Raw genomic sequence first — 12767 nt, forward strand, 5'->3', positions numbered from 1 at the left:
TAAGAAAAACACTCCCCAAGTATGTGTGATCTACAACAGTCTCTGTTGGCATAGGTGACCTGCCCTCTCTGCCTAATTGCCCTCGATGTGTTGAAGATCATAACCTTGGTTTTACCAAGAAAAAGGTGTGAAGGTTGGAGGCTCTCAACTGAAGAGGAGAGTAAGACCATGTTCTCCACAAGAGAACCGACGAGAGATGAGCCTGTCCCTCCTCCGCCAGCCTAGGTGAGCTGCCAATGAGTGAGCTAAGTCCGCAGGTCTCTAGCCAAGTTCACCTCCAAGATGAGGCCCAATTGTTGCCGCTGGTGCTGTTCCTTTCTGCACCTCAAAGGCTGCTCCAAAGGTAAGATATGAGGGCACAAAGGCCCTCGTTTTATAGTCCCCAAGGGCTGTCAGAATACCGACCAGTCAGCCCTAATGGGCTGACTGGCTTGCTGGCTGACTTGGTTGGCTGGTCCAACCAGCCCTATATAAGGGCCTATGCCAGGCCCTTTCGAGCTGCTGCCTTGTCACAGTCAGAGCCTATTGCAGGCCATGGCCACCTGGTAGCTGCTCCTGATCCGCCTATGTACATCATGCTTCAAGGGCCTGTTTGCAGACCAAGATCCTGCCCATAGCCCTCGCCATGCTGTCACCTGTTGCCCAGAGCCTCTCAGCCATGTGGCACCTCTTGCCATCCAGGGGCTGTTGCCCTTGCCATCCATTCTGCATAGTCTTGCCATCTGAGGCAGCCTCTAGAGCTCCAGGTATTTGTCTTTTCTTTCTCTGATCTTTGCACCCATGGCAGCCATAGTGCTGCCCATGTGGCGTTCTCTCAAAACTTAGCCCCCCCCCCCCCCCCCCCTTCAATGCTCTCCTCATATGGGGGTGTACAGATGGGGAGGTGACCTTTCCAACACCCCCTCTCACCGACACATCTCGGCATTGGGCCTGCAATAGGCCCCCGCCTGGTAGCTGCTCCTGATCCGCCTATGTACGTCATGCTTCAAGGGCCTGTTTGCAGACCAAGATCCTGCCCATAGCCCTCGCCATGTTGTCACCTGTTGCCCAGAGCCTCTCAGCCATGTGGCACCCTCTTGCCATCCAGGGGCTGTTGCCCTTGCCATCCATTCTGCATAGTCTTGCCATCTGAGGCAGCCTCTAGAGCTCCAGGTACTTGTCTTTTCTTTCTCTGATCTTTGCACCCATGGCAGCCATAGTGCTGCCCATGTGGCGTTCTCTCAAAACTTAGTCCCCCCCCCCCCCCCCCCCCCCCAATGCTCTCCTCATATGGGGGTGTACAGATGGGGAGGTGACCTTTCCAACACCCCCTCTCACCGACACATCTCGGCCCAATGCCAACACGTCGATGACGATGCTTCAGTAACTCCTTGGTCGTAGTCCTCTGGAACATTTTGATGTCGTAATCTTTTCCTGGCCTTTCATCCAGTGGCTCCTGCTCCACTAGGTCTGGTTTCGTTTTCGCACACCATTCTAATACACATGTCCATCACTAGTAGCACCTCTTGGCACCACCACCTTGTGTCACATTCCCGCCTTTGAACTCGAGCAATCCAGACGCCATGATCCCCCCTCATAATGAGTGAATAACCTGTAGTCTTCCAGGCACCATGCTCCGAGGGTCTGTTTCAACCGTCCTTCCTTTGGCAAGGTCCGCAACAAAAGAATATCTCCAGATAACTTGGGCCACAAACTCTCACTGAGCTCTCTAGCAGGTACTCTTTTGGCTTCAGTACATCTTGTCCATCACCTTTCAGTAATCTGTGAAGAAGCACCCCCACTTCCCCTTCTACCTTCGAAGAAGGCCAATTAATCTCGCATTACGTGAGACATATGAAGAGCAGATTCTGTCCACAACATGCTATAAAGGCTCAAATTAAGAACATCAAGTACATACCAGATCCTTGTACTGTCTATGTGCTTGCTCTAAAAGCAAACCATGCACCTCATCGAGGCACATAGCAATAACCAATGTAATCCTATACTGCCCCCTTATGAATTACAGCATCCATCTGAACATGAAACCCTAGGGCACTCCATGGAATCCACCCTCGTGTCAGTATCAACAGCCATGCATCTGGGAGATTCCAAGCACTCCATGTTGTCCTTCACCTTCACAAAGGTCTTTGATTCCTTGTTGACCCACATCTCAATGTCAGACATCATCACTGTGGTTTCTAGGTCGGCATATCTGACCTCAATAACACAAGGAGATGTCACCAAGAATAGTTATTCGCTTTGGCTTTAATGTTGCCCTTTGAATCTGAGTCAGACTTCTCCTTGTTTTTCTGATCTGCCTTCTTCTTTCTGCAGTCCTTCGCTAAATGGCTTGGCTTGCACAATAGAAGCACTTCTTCTTCTGCTTCCTCTTCTGGGAAGTTTCCTTGTCATGAGAGTCATCCTTCTTGGACTTGCCACCGTTAGACTTGCCCTCATGAAAAAAAGAGAGAATAAAATATAACTTTTGATTAATTAGATGTCAATCTTTCTTTTTAAACTTTTGACCGATGACCCCTTTACCTATGCACACAATTAATTACACAAATAGGCCTAGAACATATAGCATTTCCTAGGCTTGCTAGGGCTATTAAGAGCTATTAACAGGTCTCAGATTTAACTCAAATTTGAACCAGTAGATAGCTCTTAATGTGTACCATGTAACGTGCCAGTGAGTGATTGATGTATTCCAGGATTCATTAAAAAATTGTTGGTTTTGGGGATTATGTCCATCTCATAGGTTAAACTAAATATTCTTATTTTGTCCTCGTAACCCAAGCACTATTGCCCAGCATAGCAAGCCACACCCTCAAGGCCTCGTTTGAAGGTATCAACATGTCTATAGGGTGTATAAGATTTAAATCCTGTCAATGGGTATGGAAAATCTGTGGATGTGTGGCGCAGCCTAGTGTCGTGAGACATGCTAACAGATGGAGGGTGTTCTGGTAAGAAAGTACCAAGCCCTACAAGTCTAAATAACCCTAATGGGTTGTAAGATAATTCCACATGAGCTTAACTCTTCCAAAGAGGCATACATTTATGAAGAGGCACTTCTATTGTAACGTCCTTGCTTTATTTAAGAGAGGCCTCTTGTACACTTTTAACACTTCAAACATATGAAGCAATAGATATATTATTGTTCTCTGCTATCATGTCAGCCTCCTTTCTGCTGCTCAGCTCACTAATGATAATAGATTACTATGATTTCTTACAATTTACGCCATGCTCTAGCTCTTAACATCCTATCACTGGACGGTGAAGTGTCATGGTATATGAACCGTGGAAAATTGATTTAATTGTAACTAAGATGATGAACACGTTGGAATTGGTGAAGATATCAGCCAGGTGTTTGAAGTCTTGAAACAAGAACTCAAGACAAAACACTCAAATATGTGATCAGTAAATAAATAATATATAAATGAGCTGAAAATGGTATAAATGTCCATGGAAAAATGATAGTCTGCTACAACATGATATTCTATTTCGACAAGTCGTCGTCTGTGCAGAATGTAATGGGGCATCATGAATCCTCCACCTATGTGTTTTTCCAAGGAGTTTCAATTAGAGAGGCAAAAGCAAAGTGGTTAGCACATCTCTATGGAAGTCCTAGGCTAGAAAATGTAAAAGAGAGCAAGACAAAGGCGACAGGTATAGGATGGGCATCTACACTCTATCGCTATGGTCATTATGAGTATTGTGTTAGTTCTTTAGGTTTGATCAATTTTAATATAGATCTCTTTGCTGGATTGCTCGGGTTTACAGCTATTGTCAAGCAGCCACATGATGAGCATTGCACAGATTTTCTTGGCATCTTGAATTTCAATGTTGTAAGATCCTTGATTTTTCGCAGGCTGCTATGACAACTGACCTTATCGTAAAATGGCCGATTCTAGTCAACATTTTGATATTGTGATGCATGTGAATTTGCTGAAAAGTGACACTTCTGTGTGGTTGAGTATGATACTCTTTATACTTGGTGAATGATACATCCATCAATTCCCCTTGGTGAGCCAGGGGTTGTGAGCAATAGAAATGAGTAAGAGAGGTTGTGAGGTACTATATTTTAGAATTAGAAGCTTTTTAAGGCAATATGGGAACAAGTGAAGGCTGGTAGCGGTTGAAGAAGCGTAGGGAAAACTAGGGAAATAAACCCAGTGAGGCAACAGCTGTAAAGTGATAGGTAAGAGTAGTGAGTGTTGGATGCTAAGTCCTGTTTCAAAGCTACTTAAACAAGGAATCTGAGTAATGCAAGTACTCGGATAATGTGAAAGATTTCTGGCAGTGGTACAAAAAGCTTGGGAATTTTTTCAAGAGAACAAAACTGTTCATGTTGTGAGCTCTATATAATTGGCCAAGGAGCTTCATGATGGAAGGTCCTAAATGCTACTCGATCCTCATGTAATGTAGATGGATATGCAGCATGGAGCTAGTGGGTATGCGGACTGGACATGCATATAATTCTCTTTGAGATCTAGGCCTGTGCCATTTCACATCTTGAATAGAATGTTGATGTTGCTCGGCATTTATTTTTCTCAAGCCCTTGACAACAGATTCCAGTTATCAATATGGGATTAAGAATGGCAGGGTAGTTTTGCTCATGGTAATTTTAATATAAGAACTGAAGCATTTTTTTGGCCTTGGGTATGCACAGGCGTCTAAAGCCAGGGGGTGGTGGTGTCAATGGAGCAATATTTAAAGCGGCAGGTGAGGTCTTGGAAATCGAAACCAAGAAATGTGCCAAAACCTTGAATCCAGGAACAGCTCTTGTTGTTCCGCTCCCCCCAGCTTCTCCATTGCATACAACTGAAGGAGTAACTCATATAATACACGTTCTTGGTCCAAACATGAATCCTCAGAGACCAAATTGTCTGCAAGGAGACTACATTGAAGGCTGTAAGGTTCTGAAGGATGCATACTCATGTCTGTTTCAGTCCTTTGCGTCAACTGCGGAACCTCAAGTTTCAGATGAACTCTGCAGAGAACCAACTTGGCATGGCGGTCACTCAAAGGGTACAACTGGTGACACGCAGAAAGGAAAACGTTTTGATGCTTTTACTGTCTTGATGCAATCAGCGAAACGTAAGCATGTAAATGCAGGAAATGAACAGAAAGCAAAGCATGGGAGGCAAGCCGCAGATTGCACTAAAAATCTGATGTTCCATGATGCTGCGACCTCTAGAGATGCAACAAATGATATACCTGACACAGGTGACAATCACTTTCCTAGCTGATTTTACGCTTTTTAGTCATGTTGAAAGCATGACTACCGATGGTTTGGATATTAGTGCAGGTCGTAGTGAAGGTCCAGACCAAAAGCATGGTACTTTCTATAATAATGAACACGAGAAGTCGAAGAAGTGGGGATCATGGGCACAAGGATTACGGGACATTGCTTTGCACCCTGAACAACACAAAGATACTGTGCTTGAAATGACACCAGAGGCTGTTGTAATTACTGATCTGTATCCTAAGGTATCAAGTAATCTTACAGGCTTGCTAGAATGCAAAATACATGCTGTTCATATTCCGACATTCATATATGGCAAGAAACCATTATGTATGAAATGGTGCACTGCTTTTCTAGTACTAATTTTACATGTTAAGGTTGGTGAAAACTTGAGAGAAGGAGAGCCTTGAATTCTAGAGCATCTCATCTGAAATGCATCTTTTGCAGTATATGCATCTACTTGGTCATTATTAGTTGCAATGCTTCAGGAGTTGACTTAGACAATTAAACATCTTTTATCCTCCTTTTACCATTTACAAATGATTAAAGCATCGCACTATCTTTAGGTTTTTAATTGCACTCGAAGCAGATAATACAGTGTCACTACACATTCTCTTGAAGACTGAGATATTCTCTTTTTTTAAAGGTAATCTTGTCTCTCATATTCAGCATAGGATTGGTCTATGCTTTGTGTGATGTAGTTTATGGTTTGCAACCTTGCGAGTGACTATCATGAGATTGAAACTGCACTATATGTTGTGTGTTTAGAGGATGAGTTAGATATAGGATTGGTCTCTTTCCTATAAAATTCTATTTTCTCTCATTGTTCATGACATAGCTTATCCAACATCTTTTTGTTACCAATTCTCCATTTCCTCTCTGTTGGTGAGGCAGGCTGATGGCATTGAGCCCCCAAATCTCCAGCCCAATTAATTCCATCTTTGTACCAACCATGGTTTTTTGTTGCATCCATAGCTTTGACTGGGGGTCTTTTGCATTTATCTTAACCAATGTTAAGGTAGTGAACATGCTAACATAGTGCTTCCCCTTCCATAAGCGTCATCGTGTGTGTGCTAGCAAGATGGGGGATGATGGGGTAAGGGGTTTGTATCTTGATCCGAACTCTCCTATTTGCATTGCCTCTACTCTTTTCCAGTATTTCCTAGAGAGTCTAGGTGCCCAAGCTTGGCATCCATAGAGAACCACTGTTTGCACTAATATTGTGTATACAAGAACTTTCCCATCTCCCAGGTTCACAAGTGTGACTTTCTGCGTTTTTTTGGAAGCTGTATAGGGCCCTCAAGCCGCCCATAACTATTTTCTCTATGCATGTATTCCATTTATAATTGCTAGCAAACTTTAGATCTAAACATTTGTATGATGAACCACTCTAATTCTTCCTTCAAAAGTAAAAGATATATGCTGGTCTCGTGTCCCAATGATCATGATCTTTGTCTGTACAAGGTTCACCTGCATTCTTGAGTGCTAACGAACTGACTTAGTGCATCCAAGTGTCTTTGTAGGCTACTTGTAACTTTTGTGAAGAGGACTACATCGTCTGCATATACCAGTAGAAGTAGGGCATAAGCTGCAATTTGTACCTCCATCTCCGTTGTGAGATTTCATCCATTCTTCTAATTCATCAACGAATAGCTATACCAAAGAGAGTTGGTGAAAGCGGATGTCCTGATTTGACCCCTATCACTGCCTACGATTAACTTTTTCTTGGAGTTTGATCCGTCTACTAACGGCTTGGTGATTCAGCCAATACCTTTATGTACAACCTGAACGTGGCCTCTCTCAATTCTTGGGGTATTTCAGCTCCTCTATTCTTTCCCATAGTTTCGGGTACAGTGCCAAATACGATATTGGAAGTCAGAGAGAGAGAGATGTTTGTATTAAACTCTGTGTGAGCCCCTTGAGGATCTATGGGACTGTTGATCACTATAAACAGATAGTGATCTTTTACATCTAGTGAAAGAAAATATTATAAACTTGCTATGTGTTGAGTACTTGTTGAACTAGCTGGTGCTGTAGTCCGAATAATTTGTTGCAGTGTTCCAAGGCTTCTTTTAAGTAGCTTACTGGCTTTTGGCTGGCTGCTCCAGTAAATTTTTCAGGTTGCCTCTGCTGTGCCCATAGCTTTCTCTGATGTGTGCATAGGATCGGCAGCTTAGGAGTACATGCTGCTCTGAGAGAGAGAGAGAGAGAGAGAGAGAGAGGGAGGTGCAGATGCACATTTATGCACATGCGTGCTCACAAAGTAATGGAAATGCTTCTATTGACAGAATGGTTTTCGTTCTGACAGTTTCCCTTCCCATCAATGTAGGGACGGAAACACTTGCTTGTAATATCGAGGACAGATGGCCTTGACAGCATAGCAGAATTGAGGAGCTCACATCTTGCACTTTTACAGCATATGCATACCCTGGGTCAAATGTGGGCCAAGTCTTTAATAGCTCAAGATCATTCATTGGTATTTCGTATGGGATATCACTCGGTAATGTATTACTATCGTTTTAAAAGTGATCATTCCTGTTTATCTATCGAGAAAATCTGTACAGAGTTTACTGCATTCTGTATGCACCTCTCTTAGAAGGGATCAAATTTCATGATGACTTTCAGATATGTGCATGTGTGTGTGTGTGCACTTAAGTGAGATAATAGGAATGCAATTTTTATCAAACTGAAAGGGGAGTATAACCTTGGTGATGGGTTTCTATGAAGGGGATTTTGTAGAAACGAGAGTTTTGGCCTCAATTCATAAACCAAGGCACATGAAGCCACAAACTGTGAAGAATAAGCTTCCTCTCAGCGATGTAACACCTTTCAAAGAGGTTTAGAATGGACTTACAATCCCCAAATTGTGAGACTCTCTCCTGTTATCAATATACTAGGCACTAACATGTAATTGTGATAAAGGACAGGTGACGTTGACAAACATCGGCTCACATATTTGGATATTACAACATATGCCTTCCTGGGTTTTCTTTACTATATGACAGTCATTCAGTAGTAGCATTGTCTATATCCTAGCTCATTCTGAAATATTAATAGAAGGGATTTCTAGTGGCCTCTTTCTACCCTCCTCAAAAGAATAGAAGGGACCAAATGCCAGATTTACTTCATGAAATTTTCTTAATTAACATTAAGAATTAAATAGCTATGAAACATAAACATACATCACAGGAGTAGTTTTTAGAGAACCTGAATATATATAAGTGACATGGCATGGGTTATGAACAAGCATCACCCTCTGCCAAGAATGCTTCTTGGTGTATTTTCTAATTCAGTGATACTTGACTTGTAAATACAGTCATTCCAATTATGGAACCGAAATCTAGAAGTCTGAGAGCATTTATAAGCTACTTGACTTGCAAATACATTGATATTGCCAATTATGGATGGAACCAAAATCTAGAAGTCTTAAAGCATATATAAGCTATGCTGGATTACAATAATCTCGCTGAAATAGGAGTCCAAAGAGGAACAAAATTTGCCAGGGTATAGGGTAGAATATCCACAAACTCTATGCTTGGTGCCAAAAGCCAGCAAATAACGAGGGTGGAAAATGTAAAACATCAAGGAACAGGCATTGCTTTCCATGCAGGCTGTGCTGCAGGCATCCGACAGTCAATAACACCAAAGTTAGATACTTCGATGCTGACAGCTAAAGCTGTTGGGGACGCTATTTTGGTCAAAGCAGAACATTGCACACAGATGAAACCTTGGATATGTCTAGGGGCTATCATTACAAGCATACAATGTCAAGGGCATCATATAAAAACATTACAGGGTCTCTCTCATTGCATGATAATCTGATCAAGTTGGTCAACCAAGAATGTGGCTTCTGTTTGAAACTTCATCATATGCCCGCTGCGTGGCTCCTCTCTCTTCTTTTTTCTTATTCTTCTCCTTGTTGGTTGTCCTCAGTGTGTGTGCGCGTGTGTGTTGCACAGAGAGAGAGAGAGAGAGAGAGAGAAGGGGAGGGGGAGGGAGTTTAATAGAGAGTTGATTAAAGTCTTCGGAAGACCAATGGATATATGAGACTGAGAAACATGAGAGAGAGAGAGAGAGAGAGAGAGAGAGAGAGAGAGTCTAATAACGTCCACTGGAGACCAAAAGGTCTATGGGATAGCAAGAAACCCTCCAGTACATCCTGCTTTACGGAAGGCACATGGCAGCTCAAACGCAACCCCCATTATTTTAGAGTACCTACATAATAGTCTGATAGAGTAAACAGCCATACATCAGTTTAAGACTGAGAGTCTTTTGGTTTTGATTTAAACTCTTTGATCAGGGCTACGCCTTCACGGTAAACTGCCCATTTTCGATCCTTTCTGGCCGGCCTGAATTTAGCTAATTCAGCTGCCTTATTCGTGAGTTGAGCTTGTGTAAGCTCCTCTGCTATCCATACTTTGGTACCCTTCAACTTGTAAGATTGTCGAAGAAGCCTGATCCGCATACCTTTTGACTTCAGTGTAAGGATTGCATGACCTTTATAGTGCATAATAGAAGCTGGCTTGGAGTCGTCATCATCGTGCTCATCATCATCCACCCATTCAATGTTGGGCAAGCTTGCTTTGATCTTAGTCAATATTTCATTGTGTCCTCTTTGTACCAATCTTCTGGGAGTCCCCCTATTCTAATCATCAGTGCATTATCACATCTAGCTTCGTATCCTTTAATCTTTGCTTGAATATTAGACTTTACTTGCTTTGGTGTCGACTTCCATTGTCTCTTCCTTCTTAGTAGTTTGTACTTCAATGTGAACAAGATCTTTGACTAAAGAGACTAGCTGCGGAGTAGGGGGGGAATCCTTAACAAGATTTTACAGCCTCATCAATTACTGCTTGCTTACGAGGCCCTTCCAGAATGTGAAGTCGAGCCTTTACTTCTGCTAGTTCCAATCGTAGCTCTCTCACTGCTTGCTGCAGATAAAAAGTCTGATCTTGTTGCCCAAGGATGGGTCATTTTGAGCCTTCTTGTTGGTAATTCCGTGCATATGGATTGGGTGTCATGGCTGCAACTGTAGAGTACCGAGTCTTGATGGAGGTCGAAGGAGTTGAGGGGGACTTAGAGGAGAGGGTAGGCCAATCCATAATTGGCTGTCTATTGAACCCCCTAGCTTAACCCAACCCCCCGAGTTGGGTTGGAGGTTTAGCCCAACTCGGGGTTAGGGTTAGTGTGTTTGCTGCTAGCCGAGGTAACTGCTGGCTGAGGCAAAGGGCTGATGGGTGGAGGGCTGCTAACGGCCTGACGGGTTGTACGGGGAGGTACGGGCTGCTGAAGGAGAGGTACGGACTGTTGACGGGCTGGTACGGGCTGCTCACGGAGATGTATGGACGGAGAGGTATGGGCTGCTGCTGACGGGCGACCGGCTGTATGGAGAGTTACGCACAGACGGTACGGGGGGGGGAGAGAGAGAGAGAGAGAGAGAGAGAGAGAGAGAGAGAGAGAGGAGTTTTTTACTTCGTAGCAACAATGCCAAGAAGCCTTAACAGGCTTATCCGAAGCGATCACAGGGATCGAACACACACACACCACGACATGAACTAGAGCCTCAACCACCAAGACCCACGCGGGTTTAGAGAGAGAGAGAGAGAGAGAGAGAGAGAGAGAGAGAGAGAGAGAGATGATATGATATGATTTTATTAAAGTCTGCTTGAGACCCTTCAGGATCTATGGGACTGGAGACCACTATTAACTTCTTTTACATCCAGTGAGAAAACTTTACAAAGCTTGCTACGTTGTGAGTACTTGCTTAGCTAGCTTGTGCACTAGTCCGAGTACTTCGCTGCAGTGTTCCAGGACTTCCTTTAGGTAGCTCCCCAGCTTTTTGGCTGGTTGTTCCAACAGGTTTTTCAGGTTGCCACTGCTGTCACTATATTTGTGTGTGTGTGTGTGTGTGTGTGTGAGAGAGAGAGAGAGAGAGAGAGAGAGAGAGAGCTAAAATTAGCATTCAGTGCATCAATAGTGTCTATCAGGAGGTTCTCTTTGATGTGCTTGAGCGGGTAGTTGTAAATGAGGCAATTTCAAAGCTGCTGCTGTGATTGGTTGCCTAAAGCATTGGGCATTCTTTTGATACAGGATCCGTCAATGAGACAACTTCACATGCATGTAATTAGCCAAGATTTTGACTCACCTTGCTTAAAGAACAAGAAACATTGGAATTCTTTTACCACAGATTTTTTCCGTGAGTCTAAGAATGTCATCGAGGAGCTGGAACAATCAGGCAGAGTGAAACCTTACGGTGACGAGACAACCTTGCTCAAAACAGAGCTACGATGCCACAAATGCCGAAGTGTACAGCCAAATATACCACGGTTAAAGCAGCATATTGTTTCCTGTCAGGTTCCCTTTCCTTCTGACCCAACGCAACAGGGATATCTCATAAAAGCGAACTAAGAGAGCTGAAGCCGTGATTTGAATCCTTCACAAGCATGCACTGCCTTTTGGCATAGGCCTCTCTTTCTTTACTACATTCAAATTTCAATCTGGTTTTGGTGGTTATTTTTGTCCTGTAGCAAACAAATGTATAAATAAACAAGCAGTAAGATGCAATACAAGAGAAACTTTAGGTATCCTATCACTTGTGTTCTGAAGGACTTTTGTAAGGTTGTAAAAACACCTGTCCTTCCTGTTTAAGTCACTTCTTGGCAAGTATTCCTTGCCAAGAAGTGACTTGATGACAAAACTTCTGCTCGTGTCCTCTAAGTTGTGCTGAGGAAAGTGGAAAGCCTTTCAGAAAAGAAGTTTCTGTTCATTAAACCTTTGCGACCTTTTTGCATGTTTGCGCTCGCCGGGCATTAAAATTAAGTTGCAAAATTATTCAATATCAGAAAATGTAAGGTGCCATGCAGTGACGAGTTTGCGATTAGACAAGCGTGTTAAGGGAGCATGGCTTAGCATTTCTTAGTATGCCCTCATCAAGCACTTTGAGCATGAATGTAGCGTGATCTAACATTTTAGGGCCTGCAATGCGTAAGATTTGTAAGCTTTCCAGACGACGTTTGGTGGCTATGGGGTGTAATCACTTCAGAAAACAGTCATACAATCACCACAGAAAACTGCTCACTAATCTTAAAGAATATCTGTATTGAATTTAAGATTTGATTAACGGCACGGTCGATTCAACACCAATATCTATATAGAGCACATGGCTTGATAGTGTCAGAATAAATTTTATTTGATGCAGATGGGAAATGTATCATCAACATGGTCGTTTGTGTTGCCTACCAAATATATCCTTTGGCACTCATGAAGCTAAAAGAGTCTTGTGCTCACTTTGCTCATATTTTTGTTAGCTAGAAATGTGTTTGAGCATACATGCACCAGTATGTACTGTGTGCATGTGTACAGAAAAATATACACAATTTGTGGACCTACTTACAGCCTACTTACATACACACATTACATATGATACATACATACTTGTGTGTATGCTTGAACACATAGATATATATGCATTTATACATTGGATAACATGCATGCATGTATAGCTACTAGACATACATGTCCACTGCACACCAATCTATACCTA

At 42.9% G+C, this 12767-nt stretch overlaps 1 protein-coding gene across 3 annotated transcripts in view; it reads left to right on the forward strand.

Annotated features, from left to right (window-relative positions):
• APTX (APRATAXIN-like protein) overlaps positions 1–12026 on the forward strand; it is a 60874-nt gene extending 48848 nt beyond the window's left edge. For 2 of the 3 annotated variants that reach the window (XM_087384583.1, XM_087384586.1), the window contains 4 exons: positions 4649–5205; positions 5288–5469; positions 7554–7724; positions 11315–12026. In XM_087384583.1, the coding sequence (XP_087240709.1) occupies positions 4649–5205; positions 5288–5469; positions 7554–7724; positions 11315–11632 (1228 nt within the window). In that variant the 3' untranslated portion in view covers positions 11633–12026. The remainder of the gene's footprint in view (positions 1–4648; positions 5206–5287; positions 5470–7553; positions 7725–11314) is intronic. The other variant, XM_087384584.1, reaches the window with a different exon arrangement.
• Positions 12027–12767: the final 741 nt, after the last annotated feature.

The sequence above is a fragment of the Dipteris shenzhenensis genome, chromosome 14 (genome assembly GCF_047967505.1).
Source record: "Dipteris shenzhenensis isolate YYH24624 ecotype China chromosome 14, Dip_SZ_1.0, whole genome shotgun sequence".
Classification (NCBI taxonomy): Eukaryota; Viridiplantae; Streptophyta; class Polypodiopsida; order Gleicheniales; family Dipteridaceae; genus Dipteris; species Dipteris shenzhenensis.